General features: G+C 51.1%; 1 protein-coding gene across 4 annotated transcripts in view; it reads right to left on the reverse strand.

The window, feature by feature from the left end:
- Positions 1-21835, reverse strand: part of Ctbp2 (C-terminal binding protein 2) — a 126781-nt gene that overhangs the window by 3638 nt on the left and 101308 nt on the right. For all 4 annotated transcript variants that reach the window (XM_055608965.1, XM_055608963.1, XM_055608964.1 and 1 more), the window contains 6 exons: positions 7523-7677; positions 7167-7311; positions 5631-5837; positions 1899-2113; positions 952-1082; positions 320-447 (listed from right to left, as the gene is read on the reverse strand). In XM_055608965.1, the coding sequence (XP_055464940.1) occupies positions 320-447; positions 952-1082; positions 1899-2113; positions 5631-5837; positions 7167-7311; positions 7523-7660 (964 nt within the window). In that variant the 5' untranslated portion in view covers positions 7661-7677. The remainder of the gene's footprint in view (positions 1-319; positions 448-951; positions 1083-1898; positions 2114-5630; positions 5838-7166; positions 7312-7522; positions 7678-21835) is intronic.

The following is a 21835-nucleotide window of genomic DNA, read 5'->3' on the forward strand; positions in this document are numbered from 1 at the left end:
TGTGTGCGGAGTGGCACGTGCCTGGCAGTCAGAGGACACTCTTCTATGTGGGTTCTTGGAATTGAACTCAGGCTGAGCCGTCTGTCTATTTTTAAGGTAACAGGACTTTCCTATTATACTTCGTGGCTTCATCCTTAGCCACTAAGGAGTGGTCTTTTTTTTTTTTTTTTCCTGCCTGTCTTTGGCTATCCTCTGTAATTGGGGAGCTGGATTCTTCTTTGAAGTTAGTTCAGAGGTCATATAAAAATTAACTCAGCAGACACTTCTAACCAGCAGGATTAGAGACAGTGGCACCATGTTGGGGGTGGGGGGGTCTCACCTGTGATTGCTCGGCGGATTTCAGTGGCAGCTGCTTCCCTCATCTCTAGGGATGCTTGTTCACTGTACCAGGCTGTGTGTGGCGTGCAGATGAGGTTTGGTGCATCCTTCAGTGGGCCCTGAGCAAAGCTGGGGCGAATGGAAATGTATTCAGTAAAAATGCGAGACATTTAATACAATTACTACTCATTATGGGAGGCCTGGAGGCCATGTGGAACAGTAGCTGTGTGTTAGCAGCGAGCAGGGAAGCCCCATGTTCATTAGGGTTGGGAATTGGCAAACAAGTTCCCACAACTATGGGAACAGATGTGCCAGACAGGAAGAAAAAAAGTAAAAAATAAAAAGCCACGTAAGAGATCCCTTTCAGTCAGAATGAATACTCCAGAGCCTACAGATCAAAGCTATGTTGCTGTTTTTGCCTCTCCCCTCTCGTGTCCTTTAGGAATCTTTCCACAGTCCTGCAGAGTCCCTAGAACCAAACAGTGACTCCTCTAAGCACCATTTGCAGAACTGTCTACCCAGGAACTTGTCTTGGGAAGTGCTTCCAATTCCAAATGCTAGATCAGATTCGGAATTAGGCCCCCCAGGTTCCCGGGAGGAAGCTAGGAGAGGCATACCCAGCCACACACATACCTGAAGGGCTCAGACTCATGTACATCCAGGGCGGCTCCTCGTATCCTGCCCTCTTTGAGGGCCTGAGCTAAGGCTTTCTCATCCACCAGGCCACCTCGGGCTGCATTCACAAGGAATGCTCCTTGCCTCATCTGCGGAAGGAAAGGGAAGATGGCTGTAGCTCACTGTTCTAACAGGGGGAATCTCTGGAATGGAAGCTTATAAGTTGCAAGCTAGGAGCTTTGTAGTTCTGGTGTTTCAACTGTGGGTGACAGTTCAGGGCAAGGGGTTAGGAAGTTTTTTGGTTTTTTTTTTTTATCCCAAGAGTACAAATCTATTTCTACTTACTTACTTTTCATGAGTTTAAATGTGGGAAGGGTACAGCACCACACAAATTCTGTGTCTGGTGGCCTCTGCAGGAAGTTGCTTCGGAATTTGGCTCGAACCATATCACTGTTTCCATGGGCCCTGAGTTACTTTTCCCCATATCACTCTGGTCGTTTGGTTTGCCTCCAGGAATCATTTTTTTTAATTTTAATTTTTTTCTTTATACACATAAGCACATCTCTTGCCTAAGAATTCCATTTCATCTTCGGCATAAACACCTTCAATTTTAAGAGCTGTGTGTTCTGTTTGGTTCTGGAGACCTCTCTACAAGCCAGGAAAATGGCCTTGCGCCACAGACTTCCAGACATACTTGCTTTTTAAAAGTCCTGTTCCCAGCAGGCCCCAGAAGTTCAGAAGCAGAAACTTGCCTCACTGGGAAGTCTTGATCAGGGTCACAAGCTGCACTTGCTTGCCTGAAGGGACGGATGGGAGCCAGCTGGGCCCTGACCTCTATTACTGCTTCCCCCAGGGACACTTCCCTGCACTTCACTGTGCCCATGAACCTATGTGCCCGTCTAGGGTGCTGTTGTAAACTCTGGCAGGGTGTAAGCTTGGTCTAGGCGAACCTGCTTTCAGGTTACCTGCTTGATAGTGAAGTCATTGATGAGGTGGTGGTTATGCTCATTCAGATTACAGTGCAAGGAGACACAGTCACTCTGGTACAGCAAATCCTGCAGGGTGTAGACCCTTTGCACGCCCAGAGACCGCTCTATCCCATCCTGCAAGTAGGGGTCATAAAATATGACGCTGAATCCAAACGCCTTGGCTCGAACAGCAACCGCCTGCCCTGTGCGACCTGTGCAGAGACAGAGTGTCCAGGTGAGTAGGGCCTGCAGATCTGTGCGCCGTCCCCCTGCTCCACTCCACAGCCTGACATATGATACCATCCTTGCTGGGAAGTGCTACCAAGGTACCATGCCAAAGCGGAATGTGTCTCCTTGGCAGTGATGATGTTTAAAAAAAAAAAAAACAAACAAAAACAACAACAGAAAAAAAACACAACTTTTTTTTAAAAATTATGTATATGTCTGTAATCTTACCTAGAGGCCAGAAAAGGCATCTGTGCTGGCTAGTCTTATGTCAGCTTGACACAAGCTAGAGTTAGCTGAAGGGAGGGAACCTCAACTGAGAAAATTCCTCCCTAGAGCTGGAGTTATAGGCAACTGTAAGCTGGCTGGTGTGGGTGCCGGGAACCAAACTTGGGCCCTCTGCAGGAGTAGCACACACTCTTAGCTGATGAACCACCTAGCCAGCCCCAAAGGATTCCTCGAAATAATTATTTACCATGGACATTTCCAAACCAATACCCAATTATAATGTTCTAATGGATGCCACGCGTCCTTTCCTCAGGTCCAAACAGGACCAATATCCCCCGGGGCCTGTCATTTCTCTCATTTTTGTTCGGGCAGCAGGCTTCTTAGTGCCACTCCTTGTTGCTCTCAATGTGAACATCAGTGTTTCTAGCATAATGTCTGCTGGATTTGCCTCTCGGGAGGAGAGGGGGCTGATGATGGTGAAAACTCCACTGCCCTAAGGCTTGATAGACTCTCATGCCCAGTTCCAGCCCTTAGTCCAGGAATCCCAAATTAATAATGGATGTCAGAGAGCAGGTCAGAAAGGCATTCTGAATCACACAGTGGCTGTCCTTTGCTCAAACCCACAGATCCCCCTTGACAGCACTTCCGTTTTACCAGTTTTTAGCTTAAAAACAAGTTTTGATGGGTGTTGGACAGGAATCAACTAGGCAAACTACTAAGTACATTTTCATCTAAAACCCTGTTTGACCCAGGTATAGTGGTACACACTTTTGATCCCAGCACTTGGGAGGCAGAGGCAGGCTGATCTCTGTGAGTTTGGGGCCAGCCTGGTCTACATAGTGAATCCCAAGACAGCCAGGGCTACACAGTGAGACCCTGTCTCAAAAACAGACAAAAATCAACCCAACAATAAACACCCCCCTCCCCCAACAACAACAAAACCTGCTCAAATGTGTGGGCAGGGGTTGGTGTGATGCCAAGTCTGACCCACTTGGTAGCGGGGAAGCAGCTCTGCTTGTAACGGGACCTCCAATGCACTCTGCGGGTGCACACCCACACTGGACCCACAGAAATGAAACGTGTTTGCAAATAAGGACAGAAGGGAAGATGCCTGAAAGTAGCTGATTTTTTTTTTTTTTTTTTTGAGATGGGGTTTCTCTGTGTAACAGAGCCCTGGCTGTCCTGGACTCTGGGCCAGGCTGGCCTTGACTCACAAAGATCCGCTTGCCTCAGTCTCCTGGGTGCTGGGATTAAAGGTGTGCACCACCACACCCGCTGTTTTGGATCTGTCTCTCAGCTAACTGTGAAGGAGTAATAAGGCCACTCTGACAGAGACAGCTGCAGTTTCAATGTCATCTCCCTTAATGACACAGCTGGCCAAGAGCTGGACTAGCCACCCGGCAGTGTGTGGCAGAGGAGCAGGCAGGACTGGGACAGTGGAAGGAGGCAGGAAGTGTGGCAGTGACAGGAGCCCAGCGGCGTCCTTAGAACATGGGACCGAGGACCCCATCAGGTAGTCCATGTCCAAGAGAATAATGCTTCCTTCTTTTAACTGGGCACTTGGCGTCCTCTACTGTGACCTGAAGCCTTTGCAGGTTCGGAGCCACAGAAGGTGCCTGATCCCCAAGCTGGGTCTGAATACTCTGTGCCCACAGGGCCATTTCCAGTGGGGGTATCTCATCTTTTCTTCACTGCCTTTTACTTTCAACCCAGGGAGCTTCTGACTAAGACACGTCCATGTGGCAGAAAACCCAAGGGCACAGACCACGTGAAGACCGAACCTCTACTGCGGCAGTACCCATCCAGCTAAGCGTGGGCTCCACGCGAAGGGAACACGGCGTGAAGTGTTCCAGTTTTCAATAGAAGCACATTAAGATAGGTCGTAATGGCATCTAAAACCTTGTATGGTAAGTTAAAACAGACGCAAATCCTGACAGGCAAACATCGAGATGGTTTTTATCAAGATGGCAGGCAGCCTGAGAGGCCTTGCTCAGGCCCAGCTTCAGGTTCACTGGAGGCTCTCCCGCTGCTTTTCAGCAGAGCTGAGAGAATGCTCTCGGACCCCGTCCAGCTGGCTAGAGCTAACTGCAGCCTGCGAACAGCCTTCCTCCTGTCTGTCCACTACAGTTCTGGGGCCACAGGGTCAGCTCTGTGCAGGGAGCCAGGGAGACCTCGGTAGCCATGAATGTATAGGAGCTAGCACCAGGGCTCGGGGAAGCCGAAAGCCAGCACTCAGCACACCAACACTCCAGTAAAGCGCTCATGAGGTGGGTGTATCTGAGGGCCCTGGAAGGAGAGGAGCTTCCCACGAGTTACCTGGCTGCTCAGAGCAGCCCACGGCCGCCCGGCCTCAGAGACCATCCCAAGCCTCTAGATCCAGAAGGCCGCTTAAGAGCCACAGGAAACATGGGCGGATACCAGCAGAGGGTGCATCCGATCGCAGAAATTCAGACCCTGACTGCCCCATAGGCCAGGGGGTCATAGCCAACAGAGAGATGAGCAAGCCGGCAAATGTTCCCTCTTTTCAAGCTTCCTCTCGGAAGCCTTGACCCTCTGCTAGCTCTGAGCTAAAGGTGATGCAAATTGGGAAAATTTCTGGAAGCCAGAATCAAACTATCCCCTGTGTTCCTCACGTTGCCTTCAAGTCTCAGAGGTGGCAACCATATATTCCCTGGTGCTACCTCACTCTCTAGAGACAGAACCAGATGTGGAGGCAGCAAAGCCAAGTAATTCCTCGCTGGTCACGGGGCTGGGAAGTAGCGGCAATCAGCTAGGGGTCCTATTGGAGCCCGCATGGATTACAACAGGAGCATGCACCCACCCCCATCACCGCTCACACTTCCCTTGGTTCCTCCCATATGTACTGGAGACTCCCAGGGCCTCTGCTCAAGTATCTCTATAGCAACAACCAGGTCCAGAAAGCTCCTGTCTTGCCCCATTCTCACAAGAAATTTAAGACCATGGTCCAGCATTACCCTCAGGCTTGAATCCCAGTGGCTTCATGTCACTGCTGGGGCGCCATCTGCATTCAAGAGCCCTCAGGTCCCACGGCCCAGGTTCCTGCTCTACCACACAGCCAAGCCTTTACCCTCTGCCACAGGGAAATTTACCCAGCACACTCCTCTCCCGTGACAGCTGAGGGCACTCTCCTGCTGGGCCACTGACCAGCAACAGAAAAACATTCTCGTAGAGCAGAGCTTGCCTCTGAGCAGGTTTTCTAACTCTTCTTGACCCTCTCCCTCCCCACACACCAAATCCATCTCCAGATGCACATACCAAAGCCGATGAGGCCCAGGGTCTCCCCACGGATCCGAGCCGCTCCCGAGGCAACCTCACGGATCTGTTCCACGCTCTGTACCCGCGTGCCTTCTCGTAGGGCCTGGTACAGCCATGTGTTCCGCCGGTACAGATTGAGGATGTGGCAGACTGTGGAGTCGGCCGTCTCCTCCACCGCAGCAGATGGGATGTTGCACACAGCGATCCCTGCAAGGGGAATGGCCAGGCCCAGAGGTGAGCTAAACCCCAACACCCCCAGGTACCATGGTTAGAAATGGAGAACTATTCCGGAGTCAAGGGTTGGGTCACCTGGTCAGTGGGGGCCCTCTCCCTGTCTGATGCAGTCGTCACCACTATACCCAAATCCAACATGGCCTTCAGGTGGAAGTTTTAGCTCACTACCAAGTACTCCCTTTCCAGCCCCTGCTCTGAGGCCTACAGGAGCAGGGAGAAACCCGATGGGTACTTTGGCCCTAGCTCTACCCTGGCAGGACCGTCCAAGATCTTTCCTGAGCTGAACTGGTTTTGAAGACTGCTTGAACCTGTGCACTGTAAGGGAGCTCAGAGAAGCGGCAGCTTGAAATGGACGTGGGTGGTCAGCTGAGGACAGAGGAAGCCTCATTCCCCAGGGCTCTGGAGGAAAGGCTGGAACTGAAGGACTGCTGTTTGTCGCACGAATGTGCTGTGACACAGGCTGGTGCCACCGATACAGGTCTCTTTGCCCTGTTCTTACGTTGGGGTCCAGGTACATAATAAGCCTTAAATGCACGGAGAGGAAACAAGTACCACCTGTCTCCAAGGTGCGGGTGCAGACTGGGAAGGGGAAGTCGGATCACGGCCGCTTCAGCCGCCTGCAGAGCAGGCATACATCCCTGTGCTACAACTGGCGTCAGGCCTGCTGCAGAGATGACTGTGTGAGGCATGACACACACAGGGCTTTCCTGTCCTAGGAGTTCCAGGAGCACTCGGGGGTGAGGCAGGAGCAGGTGGCAAACCCAGGCCCAGGCTATGGGCATTATACCATGGCTAGGCTGTTGTAGCCAAAGCCTGGGTTTCCAGCCAGCCTGAGGTAGGTCTTCTAAGCCTCATAGATAAAGGGTGTCACACTTCAGGCACAACCAAATACTATGCCTCTGAGGCTTCTCTTGATGACCCCTTCCGGCCAGGTTCCGTGTCTTGGGCCTTCCAGGGTGGGAACAGTGAGTCCCCTATGACACTCAGGCACTCCACCTTGGTGTCTGGCTTTCTACCTGTCACTCTGGTTTTCTCTGGGAAGGCCCCTGGGCATGGGTGCCAGGCTTGTTTTGGTGGGCTGACTGGTCCTCTTGGGGAGGAACTCACTAGTCTACTGCTTACTTCATCAAGACCTTTCAGCCCTCGGCCTGCTAGGAGTGCGGAGACGGGGCGAAGCTACAGCTGCAAGGGAAAATGGAAACGAGACCCCTCCTCACCCCGGAATTGGCCTTGGGGACAACTGCCCCGCCGTGTGCCCACCCAGCGTAGCTCCCAGGTAACCGGCACGGCTCTCTGACTCACCGAGCTCCCCAGCAGCCTTGATGTCCACGTTGTCGTAGCCGCTGCCAATCCGCACTATCACTCTCAGAGCCTTGAATTTCTCCAGGTCTTCCCTGGTGAGGGTGATGGTGTGGTACATCATGGCGCCCACGGCCTCATTCAACACCTGTGGTAGGGACAGGAGATCACAGGTCAGAGCCCCCAGGCGCCCTCAGAGACTGCCTTAGCGGAAGTATAGGGAGATGTGGCAGTATGGAGCTTTGCTGAGCAAGGCTGGAGGGTGGCACCGTGGGCTAAGGAATGCTAAAGATGGCACCCCCGTGTTTACTGACATGGCCTGGCTTGGCGGCATCCAGGTAGGGTGGCGCGTAACCTACCTTCTCGTGGATTTCCTGAGTGGACTGTGCATCGCAGAAGGCCACAGTGGCCAGGTCCTTCAGGATGGGCATTTCCACAGTACAGTCTCTGCCATCCAGCAGTGCCACTAGGGGGCGGGGGTGCAGGGGGCCGTTCATGATCTGGGGGCGGATACCTAGAAGGAGAGAGGGAAAGTGCGGTGAGCACACTGTGCGATGGCCTTGAGGGGGCACCCTGACCACCTCAGCGGTCAATGACAAGGCAAGCAGAGAACACACAAGTCTGGTGGCACCAGTTGTGATATCCGAGGACGGACATGACACATCTTCGCCAGCTAAGGGGAGTGCGGGAGTGGGAGTGGCCCTAGGTCACAGGCTTAATGGCTGTCGTGCAAGGCTTGGGCATGAGCTCACTTCATTCTTAAGACCCATAGGAGCATTTGTGCAACTCACTTGAATTGCTTCAAAAAGTAAAACTCTGGCCAGTGAGCTGGTGCTGCAGGTAATGGCACTTGTCACCATGACTGATGACCTCAGTTTAACTCCCGTGTAGGAGAGAACTGAGTCCCGCCAAGTTGTGCCATGGTCTTCACATGTGAACAAACACATATGCACACACGCACACACAAAATACAGTAATATTAATAACCCAGACACCACTTAAAAATAAAAATAAAGGCAATATGGAGGTAAATGTAGCCTGCTACCTCTAAGTCACACCCACGGCCCCAAGACTGAGGCCACACAGCAGGCTCATTCACCCACACAGCGCACAGGCCCATCTACATTTACTCCCCGTGTACACTGGGCCTCCAAACAAACAGGCCAGCGTAAGGTAAAACAGGAAGAAACATGCATGTGTCTCTGTTCTGAAATGTCTTTTCCAGAACTCCTAAGACAAGCAGGCAGCCCTAGCCCATTGCCCTGTGAGGGAAATGAAGACAGGCAGTGTGGCGAAGCTTGAGAGAACAAATTTCCAAAAGGAACACAGAGCCACAGCTGGTCAGTTTCCCACAGGCTAGGCCGTTCTGTGGATAGGGATGGCATTGGTCCATAGCCCCTGTGGTACCCTGTGGCATTTTCTCTGTTGCGTTCTCAGCGTGTCGCTTCTGCTGGTCCTCCAGGATGCAGCTCATCCGGGTACCTTCCCCTTCATCTGTCTACGCAGCAGACTGGGCAGGCCCAGCACAGCGGCACCTCATCAACATCACTGTTCCCTCGGGGTCACCTGCCTGGGGGCTCCTTTTGCTCTTCCTGGCCTCCTTTTCTTGACTGGAGTCCACACAGCCTCAGGCTCTGGACCCAGCTGTGTGGGGACACTATACCACGTGACTTCGTGAAGGGGCATGGCCTATTTCCTTGTCAAGGAGACAAGTGTGGTGAACTAAAACTGAAACAGGACAGCTTTCAGGTCGATGGATAGACAGCGACTTAAGCCTCACAGCAGCTAAGCCCCACAGCCCGGACAAGAAGAATTCTGGCCAGGGCTACTGCCCCTCTCCCCTCTTGCAGAGGCTTGCACAGTCTAGGCCATTAGTCCAAGAGGGGGTAAGGTCTCCTTCCTTCTGATCTGTTCATCCCTCACGGAGGCTGTCCAAGGTTTTGGAGAATGTGGTGGTCCCTACTGCTGCCGCAGGTTAAGTGTTCCCTTAGATCCTAAAGGGAACTCGGGCTGTTCAAGGCGCCACGTGGACTTTATGGCACTAGCAGGGTACCTAAAGCAGGAGGCTTTTGCACACGCATGTTCACCTTCAGTCTTCCATGTCTGCTACAGGGAATTTTTTTTTTTTTTTGGACTAAGGATTGGTGCAGGAGAACCCAGGTCACTGTGGGCTGCACCACCACCGGGCTGGTGGTCCTGGATGCTGTAAGAGGCAGACTGGTCAATGCATGGAAGGAGGTCAATAAACAGCATTCCTCCATTCCTCTCGGGCTGTGACCTGAGAGCTGGAAGCTGGAACTTTCTCAAGTTGTTTATGGTCACGAGGTTTCATCACAGACACCCTAAGACAGCCCTCCCAACCCAAGCTCCTGGGCTGCCTTTGAACTAACTGCTTGGTAGGGGCGTGGACATACGGGATCCTCACACAGGCTCACATAGCTGGCCTTCTCCAGTGAGAAGCTGACGAAGAACATGCTTGCCTCAGAGCTGTGTCCATCTTCCTCCTTTACCCTCACCACCAACCACGGTGGCACAGCGGGTGGAATTCTCACACCAAACCTGCACGATTTCAGGACACACTGAGAGCCCAGATAAGAGAAAATGCTTTTGTCTTTGTCTCAGAAAGGCAGGTTGGGTTGAAGGGGAATCATGGACCACCTCAGACTCTGATATTGAGGCATTCCTAGTGTGTACCAGCTGCCTTCCTGAGCCCCTGACGCATAGAGAAGGGTTCCTGAGTGGCCCCAAATGCTAAAATCCTTTCACACCCCAAGTCCTCACTGGCCCATGGCTCATATAATTGACAGGTTATCCCTGTGAGACGACAAAAGGCCTTAATACTCCCTCTATTCTTACTAGGTCAACATGAGATGCTTGGAGGTGGCCACCATGCCCTCGGTCACAGAGGGGGAAGTGAGGTGGCGGTGATTTCACATCACACGGTTATACACGTATTCATCTTGTCATTCAGCCATGGAGCAGTCTAGAACCAGATGAGCATTCAAGCTGAGGCATAAGACTGTGACAGTAGCCTTTCCTTCTTTTCACTAAGTAAGAAAGGGGATAAATGGCCACATTCCAAGCACATGGGTTGAAGGGCTGGCAATACCAGACCATAGGTAAGAAAGAACTCCCCACTGTTTCCTAAGAAGCAGGCTGGCTCATTGCAACCAAATCAGAGGTTTAGGTATAAATTAAGTAGTAATTTACCCCACCTCGAGAAGGTGGACAGTGCCAGGAACAGGCCAGGATCTAGAGCCATCCAGTGCACGTGGAGTGGCCAACAGCCACCATCCAGGACATCCATTCGCAGTACCAGACCATTTGTTACCCAGGTAACAAGCTCCAGGTTGCCTAGCAATCAGCTCCCTCCCTGACTCGGCTTCTTTTTCTTTGGTGAATCTCATCCTTTGTTCTTTCCCTCGGCTGAGGTGGGTCCATGGTACACTTGGTCAAGGCTAGAGGTATGGGGCCCAGTGAAGAAACCGCTAATAGCAGGGCAAAGGTGGGGAGGGAGCAAGGGGCAACAGAGAGACCTGTTGGATGGGGAAGGGTACTGAACAGGAGTGGAAGGGTAGGAGACAGTGACAGCATGGAACCTGGCGTAGAATGGCTGAGGACCAGCTCTACAGGAGCCACCTGGCACAAGGTATGAACAGGACGACGGGGGACCTGTCCACTGCATACTGAAAAGCACAAAACCTGAGGTAGAGCACGGATGACCTCAACACACAGGCCAGCAGACCGCCCATCTCTTTCTACAGTTTTGACAAAGTGAGCCATTTTAAAACATTATTCGGGTGTTGTGGGCACAACTCAGTGTAAAGTACACTGGCATGACATACAGATGACCCTTCAGAGGCGGCAACCAGGCCAGTTGGCCTCCAGCCTGGAGCCACGGCTCATTTCTTCAACAGCTAGGGGAATTTGGGGGAAGGAAGCCCAAGGCACAGTCCTTAATGAGGACTCCTTCCAAAACAGAGTTTAGATTCCCAGCTACTGTCCATTGCTCAAGGCCTTCCCCACATAGCTAAACCCTAAGACTGACAAGGGCCTGGTGACACTGTCGTCATTTCCAACCTTCCACGCTGGGGAGGCAGCTGATGACAAGGTGTTTGGTGACTATTCAAAATGACAATGTGTCCCTCTACTCCTTCCCATAGAGGCGCTCTGCTCAGCAATAGCCAGGCTCGCTACAGTAACCTGCCCTGTTGCTGACGGCCTACCCAGCATCAGATGCGGGGCAGAGAGCTCAGCCAGTTCCCCTGGTGTCAATCATTGGCTGACTCCAGGATTGCCTCCACACAACATGGGCCTTGCTCATGTGCCCGAGACCATGGCGCTGTGGCTCGCGGCCAGGCTGCTGCGGGTCCCTGGGTGCAACGGTGCTTAGAGCTGAAACACTGTGAGTGTAATTGCTTAAGTTAGAGAAAGCCAAAGACAGCACCAGGCTGAGTTGTTCAGATTTGTGTGGTCACTCAGGTAAAGCCAGGTTCAAGGTTCAAAGGCCTTGTAGGCCCCAAGTGACCTCCTGAGACACACCTGCAGCTTTCTGGCCGCCTAGGCTCCATGCCACTGTGGACAGAAAAACAGCACTGTATTTCAGCACAACCCTGCATATCCAGAAACACACGATCTCACCTAACATACAAAGCTACAAGCCGATGAACCATCAACTCCCTTAAAATAATCAGATGTTATGGACACAATACAGTCTGAAGTATTAACATTAACACGGCACATGAATGGCCCTCAGTGCTTTAGTGGCAGGAAGGCTTGGCATCTGCCCATTGCTGGCGTGCTTCTCACAGCAGTGTTACAAGGAAAGGAATGTGGTGATCCTGTCCCACAACCCTGCCCTGTATCTCTGAGACCCACTTTCCATTTTCTGTTTTGCGCATTAAGAACCTAAAGGCAGGGGATGGAGTGCTATGGTTTAGCAGCTAAGAGCACAGATTCTTGCAGAGGATCTGGGCTCCCTTCCTTGCCCCCCCATGCTGACAGACAACCACCTCTTAACTCCAGTTCCAGGAGCTGTGGCACCCTCTTGTGGCCTCCACAGGCACTGCCTGCACTTGTTGCCTATACGTATATAAATGCAAGAAAAAAATAAATTAACTAAAAAAACACCCATACATATAAAATAAAAGAACCTAAAATATGTAAGAACCTAGCTGCCTTTGGACTTCGAGAATAGGAATACTTTACTGCCAAGCAGGGCAGTCCATGTGAGGTCAGCCCCACTGGGTCCTTAGTACAGTTGGAATGTGTCCTTGAATTCTGAGTTATCTCCAGAGGATGTTATGCCACATGAGCCTGCCCGAGTGGCTTCCCCTTACAGGCAAGTAAGTCCTGCTGCATCACACTGGCAGAGCCGGGATCAAGAAGAGCTGGAGACCAGGGAGCTGACAAGAGGGCGCCCAGACAGATCCTGAACTTCAGATGCTGAAGTTAGCTGCGGGAATTCCCTAATGTTTTCCGTCAGCCGTCCTGGACTTTCTGAGGCAGGGTGCTTCCTGCAGGCCATGATTTTTAAACTAATCTGCTGTGCAGCAAAACCTAAGGGACACACCCAGGAATGGCAAGGGCAAGGCAGTTAGTTTAAAAGGTCACTATAGAGAGTCCAAGATAAAAATGTGTCCACAAGAGTGCTGAGGACCTAGCAAGAAGCTGAGCCTGTACGTGGTCTCATTACTGCTCTGAGACCCATGAGATAACCTGGGAAGACCATATGGCCACCAGCATCGCCCACAGGAGCATGAGGTCAAAAGGTGGAACTAGCAGAGGAGATCTATCTAGGAGGCCCTGTCACCTGCCAGGTAAACTCCCCAGGAGGCCCAGTAGATTCTCCCAGGATCCTAAGACAAGTCTTCCCCTTGGTATAGCTTTCTTCCTGTTTATATGGCCACTTTCCAGTATGACCAGACTCTCCTAAATGGACACAATGGCATCTAGAAAGTAAGGTGAAAAACCAGAACAGAATGTGTGTGCTGGTGGTTGTGTGTGTGTGTGTGTGTGTGTGTTGGGTGGGTAGGTAGGTGGGGGCTTGGGTTTCAAAATAACAAACTCAACATTGGGACTTAGGTCAAGCTGGGGGCTAGATACTGACGTAAAGTCAAATGAGCTCCTGTATGTGGCTCAGCCTTAAAGCACCCAGCACATGACCACACTGCTCTGCCAACACATTTAAGCTCCCTGCACAACTGTCTGCAGCCCACCGATGCCGGGATAGACACAACAGCAGAAAGGTTCTGAGAGCAGTAAACCTGTGGCGTTCCGAGAGGCAAGGAGCAGCCAATTTGGATAGGATGTCATGCTAAGTGTCACCACTTTATGGCACACCTTTTCAGAGATCAGAAAACCACTGTTTTCAGAAACCTCAGCTTTTGTTGGCACAATCCTGAGCTTGAAGGCCTTGTGGATTCAATGCCCCAGAACCAGTGTGCACCATGCCACCAAAGCCTGCTGAAATCTCTCTGCCATCTGCTAGTGACCTTGACCTCTCTTTGGAAAGGAGCTTGATGGTCAGTGTTTAGCCAACAAAGAAACAAGATGAGCCTGGAATGAAGCAGGGTCCTGTGGGGATACCCTAGGAGAAGGCGGCAAAGACCACCAACCTAAGCTTAAGCCACTAGAGTAGCTGCACAGCAGGGCAGTGGCCACTAAGAGGATCCCATAATCCCCTCAAACCTTAGGCCTAAGCTGTGCCTGATTCTGAGAACAGTGTACTGTAAAATGCCTAGCATGAAGAACCACTGGCGGAGAGGTCACCATTATTTCTAGAATGATCTGCTGGGGGGCAAAAGCTAACAGGTGCACCCCCGAAGGGCAAGGGAGTAGTCAGGTCCACAGCGGGGCCCAATGACAGGCAAAGATGGTATATGGGACTAGCCCACTGCTACGGTACAAGCCCTTGAGGAGCTCGTCACCGGGCCTCTCCTGGAGAGACTGAGGCCGCCGAAACTCAGGAGGCTAGAATGCTCTCTGAGTGAGCCATGGTGGGGAGGCTTCAAGCTGCTGAAGCTAAGAGTTCTGGGAGAGGGATGACCACGAGAATGCCCTGCTAACGCTCCCAGATTAGAAGCGTATAGGCACTATGGCCACCCACCTGGTGCACAGCTGCTTGCTGCTCCAACCTGAGCCGTAGCCATGGGCTCTGCAGGCTCCCCGAGTGACTGCTGCTAAGCTAGCATGTGCGTGTGTGTATGTATTTGGGTATGCTGCCTCCTGGGGAAAGAAACACTGTTGAGTTTTCAGTTCAGTGATAGGAAACCAGACTACTCTGCCACCCCAGAAAGACCAGCATCTGTTGGCACTTAACTCGCCACACAAAGAACCTGGGCCAGACATCTCTGCAACTTGTCCAGGGCGCTCATCCAGAGGAAAATGACAAGATACTTTGCCCTTCTCCGGGACATCCTTGCCTGGGTGATTCTGATACTGAGGTTCCGTCACCTCTGTTGGTGCTCCGAAATGAAATGTCTTCTAATGGATTCCTTGTCATACACAAGAAGCCAGTCAGCACAGACTGGCGGTGGTCCCGGAAGAACATTACCAGACACTGACCAGGAATGGCATGACAAAGTGCACCTGCACGGGCACAAACTCTGTGGCTGGTTTCGCTACGATGGGCTGCAAGTCCTGTCTCCCCGGTGGCCTGCCTCTTCATAGTGGTCCCTGAGCACTGAGGTGTGGGCATTGGGCTTGTGGAACCAGTTCTCTCTAGGTGTGAGGACTGTTAGTTTCCCTATGAGTGAGGTTCCGTGACAGCTCACCGCTTCCCCGTGTGGCAGCCAGGTCCCTGGAGACTCCTCAGTGGACTTCTGGAAAGGAAAATTGTCTACAAACCTACTTCACAGTCAGCAGGCTTCTCCAGGGGAGAAACGACCACCTCCAGGGGAGGAACGCCCCCCCTCCTCCTGCCACCCTGCTCTGAGCTCCCATCACAGGCCCTCACGTACGAGCCAGTGCTGCCTCAGGTTCTTCTACCTGTGGCCGTGACAGTCCAGTTCAGCTACAGAATGAAATCTCAGGACTTAGCCAGGGAGGAATCTTAAAACGCACAAACCTCACAGAAGAAAGGGAGTTGGGCAGGCCTTCCTGGCACCATGCTACCAGAACTCGGTGAACTTCCTGTTCAAGGCTTAGGACTCTGAAGCACCACTGGTCCTGCTGACTCACTTTTCCATCCTGGCTGCTGGGGCCCCTGTGAGGTCAAGCCATCCAGGCTGTCTATCCCTGGGGGTGGTGGCTTACCCATAACCTTTAAATCAAGGCCTGACCATCCAGGTCATGGGCTGACTGGGTGGAGCATCCTGGAAAGCTCCTGGAGAGTACCTGCCTCCACTGTGCAGCTGTGGGGGAGGAAAGGGTGGTAGTGTGCGGCTTCAGGATCCCCTTGGGATCCCTTTGGGGTATGGCCCCCATCCCCATGTGGAGTACATTCAGTGAGTGCTATGGTAATTAGAATGGTCACAGAGTAGACTTCCCAGCAATGGACCTGGGGACTGGCCTAAAGGCAGAGAATGAATAGTAACCTCCATCTCTAGCCTGGCAGTCAGCCACTTTTCCGTAACTGGCTTTCAATACTGCTTTTAAAAACAGAACAACAACAAAAACAACACCAAAAACCTTCTGAATAATGAGATGGGATCTCATTATGTAGCCCAGGCTAGCCTGGAACTTGCTACGTAGCACAAGTTGTCCTCAAAGTTGCTATCGCAAAGTGCTAAGATTATAGGCATGTGCAATATGCCCAGCTCGTCAATATTTCATTGATGAAATAAAGCCACACACCCACAAGCCAGAACACACATGAAACAGTGGCCCTGTACTGTCTATTCGGTCTCGGGGTGAAATCAAAATAGCCTTACGAGTCCCTAGTGATATGGATATAGGTTACAGGGGCCTCCCCCACTTTCTTAAGTCTCTGCTGGCAGAAGCAAGTTCTGATTTTCCAATGTAGAAAAGGCGGCAAGATGAATTTTTTCAAGGTCACACAGAAGGGCTTGATTCAGGTTTCCTTGATTTTAGACTCTTGTTTAAGCAAATGGTGTAAAGAGGGCTGGCTGGCCCATAGCCACCATAGGCACGAGAACTAAACATCAGATCATGCCAAGCAAAGAAAGAATGCTAAAAGCACCTCCTTCTATTGCCACCTTAGTGGGGAAGGCTAGTCTTCAGATGATGCAATCGCTGAACAGACCCGACCCATCAGTCAAAGACACGAGCTGGAGAATCTCCAAGTCAAGAACTATACACTGAGGATCTCACCAGGTCGGCTTCCTCCCTCCCCTGGGGGTCTCATGCTTTGAGGCCTAAGAGCAAAACCATCACCATAGTAACTGTAATCCAATGTCCTTCTGAATTACCAAAATAAATCTCCAAACTTCCTTTGATTTTACTTGGTGGATGGTTCCCCAGAACCAAACTCTGGAAGAGTTAAGGAGGTGACTGGGGCAGGTGCCTTATTGCCTGTATGTCCTTATTCCCCAGGATCCAATCAGGGACACCAGGTCACTTTTCACACAGTGGCCTGTGACTCAACATGTACTGACAAACATGCCAGTTAAGACACAGATAAACAACATGCCAGAAAGATATGTCCTGGCCCTGCTGTAAATGCAGGTGTCCCCTCTGACTCTTTACAGGAACAGCCTTTGAGGTGGCCCGTGGCTGCTGCCTCTGATGCCCTGAGCTTTGCATTGCCCAGACAAGGTGTGATGAAACCTGGGGCCTCTGCCAAGGCACTGACTCGGGAGGAAAACCCTCCCAACTAAGCCTCAGGCAAAGGGAAAAGAAACAAACAACAAACAAACAAAACCAAACCAAACCTCAGGGACAGCCCTTCGCCCACAATGAGCAGGGTCAGGAGGGCTGGGAGGCACAGTGCTTGGTTCTGGGGCACTCAGCAGCAGCCCAGGTGGTGCACCCCCCTTCCACACAGTAACTGTTGAGAGTAGATGAAGGGGGACTCTGAAGGATAAGACTCAAAGTCGCCCTGCCAGCCGGGGCTCCCTGCTGTATTTCTGCTAGTAATTCCCTGTGGCACACAGGGTGTTTACTGCACATCTGTTTCCTCCACTTTCAATTAGGCCGGAGGAGAAAGATGGGCTCCACCTCCCTCAGACACACCAGCCAGAGTTTTGTTGAGAAAGAGCAGCCTGGAACACGTGTACCCAGACACCTCTCTCCCCTTTCCTGTCAGGAGGCTCCATTTACCAGACTTGATGAATGGAGCTGTGCACAGGCCAGCAGAGTAGAAAAGCATTCTTGCAAGCTGGTGACCAGATGACAGAGAACCCCCACCTCTGAAGAGGGCAGGCTGGACTTCCCTGTAGGACTGCCTGGTAACACAGGGCACGCTGCTGAAGAGGACTGAGGCAGGAGCCACCTAACAGCTTCCACTGAGTCTGAGAGTCTTTGCCCTGTGTGGCCCCACGGTGAGGCCTGCCTAGTGCAGAGGCACATCCTTCCTGGCCTTAGAAGAACCATGAGGAATTCCAAACCCGTAAGTCACCATGCTGCTAGCTCACAGTGGCTTCGCTCTGATCCCCAGCCAGCCTTGCAGCCCTGGTGTTCATAAGAAGGTGCCCCGAGAACAGCGCCACTCACACCCTGTGTCCATGGTAACAGAGACAATGCCAGAGATAAACACAGCCAAAGACTAGATGAGAGAAGAAACCTGTCTGAGGAATCTGGAAACAGACCAGGATCTACACAGGCACCTGCAGGACCCACAGGTAGCCCCTTACTTTGGGTCTATCTACCCAATTTCACCCTGATGTCATGGTCATCTGAGACAGTTTTTATGTAGCCCAGGCCAGACCAGAACTTGTAGTGACACTTCTGTCTCCCAAGGCCACAGGCCTGCGTCCTCATGCTCAGCCTCTCCTTATGAAGGCCGAGAACATCTACTGCGTTCAAGTACCTGAAGTCCACGTACCCAACACAGGGGCTTCAACCTAAGCTGGGGGATAGATGGGGAGCGGGAGCAGGGAAGAGCTCCCTAAAGGATCTTCAGGGATGTGCCAGTTTCTTTGGGCACCTGCAAGGCCTTTTAGGCAAAATCCAGAAAGCGGCAGCAGCAAAGGCCTGGACGGCCCCTGGCCACATCACAACGGCCCAGTGAGAGCCACAGCTGCCTCCCGCCCCGGGACTAGTGCTGTCTGTGAGCACTCTGGGTCTTTTGAAACCAAGCAGCCTCATTGGTGCTCCTGAGAACAAAACACATGTTCTCCAGCCCCTCTGAAGGGGGCCAGTGAGTTGGCTCAGTTTTCTCTTCCCATCAAGACAAATGCCCGTAAGCACAGATGTTTCTGTCGTTCTGAGGCTAAGGCAGCCCCCGGGCCAGCCAGCAGAAGAGGGAAGAGAGGCTCCCATATGCTCCAAAGAAGGTGACCCCTCTGTAGGCTCACCATCTGTGAGGCCAGCAGGATGACTTTCCCAAGTTGGTCAGGGCTCCTCGTTCCTCCTCTCCCAAGTCACCTTTGCTTCTAAGTACTCTAGGCTCAAATCCCCACGTACAGGGGAACACTTGAATGCAGCAAGTCACTTTTATCCCTCTGTATGAAAAGCATCTAACAGAAGAGTCCTAACAAGACGTGAGGACAGCTTGGAGCAGTATAGATACAGGAAAATGGACAGCTGAACATGATGCTCAACTTTCCAGACAAAGAGCTTCTTTTGACCATTCCAGCCTGAAGATGAGGGAGCTACAGACGGGGAAGTCACTCTGCCAGGGCCCAAAACCATACCACCAGCTGGAATGAGAACGACAATAAAGCTACAGACATGGGCTATAACACAAGGAAGGGCCAAGACTGCAACAGTAGAGAGGCCACAAGAAAATGAACTTCAGCCCTAGAGCCAGCACTTCTTTAACTGGGCAGTCAAGGGGATTCATCAGGGCCATTCCAAAAAGTGTCCCAGCAGTAAGGGCTCATGGGTCCAATCCTGAGCCCAATGTGGGTCTTTTAAGTTTTCCCCTCGTAAAATGCTAGGACACTTCCACAAGAATCTACCTTTCCTTGGTGTACAGGCTTGCCAGGAATGGTCTCTGTGTTCTGGCCTGGTTTCCTGGCTGCTTCTTCGCCTTAATTTCTTTTTATTTTTGTTTTGCAAGATAAGGTTTCTCTGTGTAGCTTTGGCTGTCCTGGAACCCCTTTTTAGACCAGGCTGGCCTTGAATTCAAACAGGGCTGCCTCTGCCTCCTATGCTGGGATTACAGACGTGTGCCACCATACCCAGCTCTTTGAGCCCCCCTCCCCCATGTATTTCTCTATTTATTTAATCTTGTCCTTGTTACAGTTGCTGATAGCTTGGTCCTGGGTCCTCTCAGGATTAAAGAGCAGCTTGCATTCCATTTAATCAAAGCAGAATGTTCTTCACTGTAAGGATAAAAATTCCCCAACTCATATAGAGGAAAGACTTCAGTTCTATGGTTACAACAGCTCAAGGCCAAGTGTAGTCCTGACTCAGGCACCAGACAGGGACAAGCCAGCAATCAATGGCTGTCTACAGAGTCACACACTATCTTCCTAGGGCCTTCTGTACCTGGAGCAGTGACTGGGTACAATCCAGATGCCCTAAGGGACCATGTCCAGCCTCTTTCTAAACCAAACAGCCCATGGAGAAAACACATCAAAGGCAGGCATTTGAGGACATTACTGGGGTCCTGACTCTGGCGGCACTGAGGCAGAATTTCTAACCAGATCATGTGTTCACATGGTGCTAGAATCCAGGCAATGGCATACCACCATTGGATAAACAGCCATAGATTTTTCCAACTGACCTTAAGAGTCCTTAGTAACAGCCCTGGCAACCACATAACTAGAATGGAGCCTTTAGGTGCTTTACCGTGCAGCTTCGTTAAGAAAACTTGCTGGGAATATGGGGTGTGGAAGTGGGTGTGGGGCACTGCATTTCTCACAGGAAAAAAAAAAACTGAACCTTGAGCCTAGTCTTTTGCAAGCTACGCCTTGCTGGATTCAGGGAAGACAGGATAGGAAAATGGTCACTGCCTTACTGGCGATTGCACGATGCTCCCTTGGCATCTGGCACAGACAGGCTCAGACTCTTGGCCACGGGTGACAACATGTGACAGGCAGCGCCAGAAGGCTCGGTGGCTTGTGTCAGCCGGCCATGTCAGTGAGGGATGGAGAGCCGACCCACCAGGTGCCATCACTCTCAAAGCTCTGCCCGTTAATCCCGTACATCTGCACGGTTTGCCTTGCTGTTCTGAACGGCTTGGTTGATGGACTGGACAGGACTGGCAAATAGGAGCCTATTGTGTATATACACACACCAAACAAAGCAAACATTAGTATCCATACTGTGTTAAAAGAGAAAATCAAGAATGACCCTTAAAAAAAAAATCCCTTGAACGGTTCTGCTGCAAACATCTGACATCACCTTATCATAAGGGCAGGAGATTAAAGAAAACACAAAACAAACAAAAACTTCCCAGGTATCCCAGGACCTTCCTTCCAGGGCAGAAACCAATAGATTTGGTGAAATCAAAGTGAACAATCAGTCAGGCTGACCCTGCTGCTAAAGACCTGAGGTTGCCTCTTGACCCAGAGACAAGGCAGGCCAGGCTGCCCATCAGTGCCTCTAGGATCTTCGATGCTCTTCCTTGGCAAAACACTGTTCTCTCTGGGGTGCAGCACCTCTCTGCCTGGAGCCATGCCTATGGACACGCCATGAAGTCTCCTGCTGCCTTCAGAATACCCCAATCTGGCTGCAGACTCCATGAAACCTGTCACCCAAATGCCATTCGTACAGCTGAAAAGCAGGCAGGAAGCCAAGGCCCTGCCCCCAGCCCCGACAGCATAGAGTCATAATGCCACATGGAACGTATGACAAGGAACAAGGATGACAACGGCTGCTCTGGGATAGACCATTGATAGAGAAATTTGCTGGCAGACTTCCGACTGCAGACTTGCTCTGTACTGGCTTGCTGCCATGCAAATGAAATAAAAATCAATATCCTTGGGTCTGTAAAACAGTGTGTCAACAATCACACTCCAAACAACTTATATAATGCCCCTCCACCCCGCACCCAAATAGCAGTGAGTGTTTTTGTTCAAATGCAATACAAAATAAAACAGAAAAGGAGGGGGAGAAGAGGTGGCAATTTTGCAGGACCTCCTCCTTCAGCAAAACCTTTCCAGGACTTCAATGAGGAGATAATCTTTCTGTGATTATGACCAAACCCTTCCCGTTGCTTAGCAACACATAATTAAGGAATATGTTTTCAGATCCGCTTTGCAAGTCCAGCCATTATCAGATGAAATTACTGGAGCAACAAATGTCATCGCCATGCAAATTAGTTGGTTACAAAGAAAGAATGTTTGACTGAGAGAGAAAGAAGACACAGGCCCTCAAAAAAAATTATCTGACTTCCCTCAAGGCACACATGGATTTCAAAGTCAAAGTATATAATCATATTTAAAAAAAAAAAAAAAAAAAAAAAAAGGAGGAGGAGACAAAGCCATACTCACTAGGGAAGAGAAAAAAAAAACAAACTCGCTGGAAAAGCAAACAAACAACAAAAACCTAAGCAGTTAGCCAGTCTCTCTTTAGAAAAGCAGAACGTCTGGAGAGCTGGCTCTATAGTCTTGACAGTCATTTTATACCTTTCTCAGAGAAAAACCCACCTCAGGGCTATA

The sequence above is a fragment of the Psammomys obesus genome, unplaced genomic scaffold (genome assembly GCF_907164565.1).
Source record: "Psammomys obesus unplaced genomic scaffold, mPsaObe1.curated_primary_1811, whole genome shotgun sequence".
NCBI classification, from domain to species: Eukaryota; Metazoa; Chordata; class Mammalia; order Rodentia; family Muridae; genus Psammomys; species Psammomys obesus.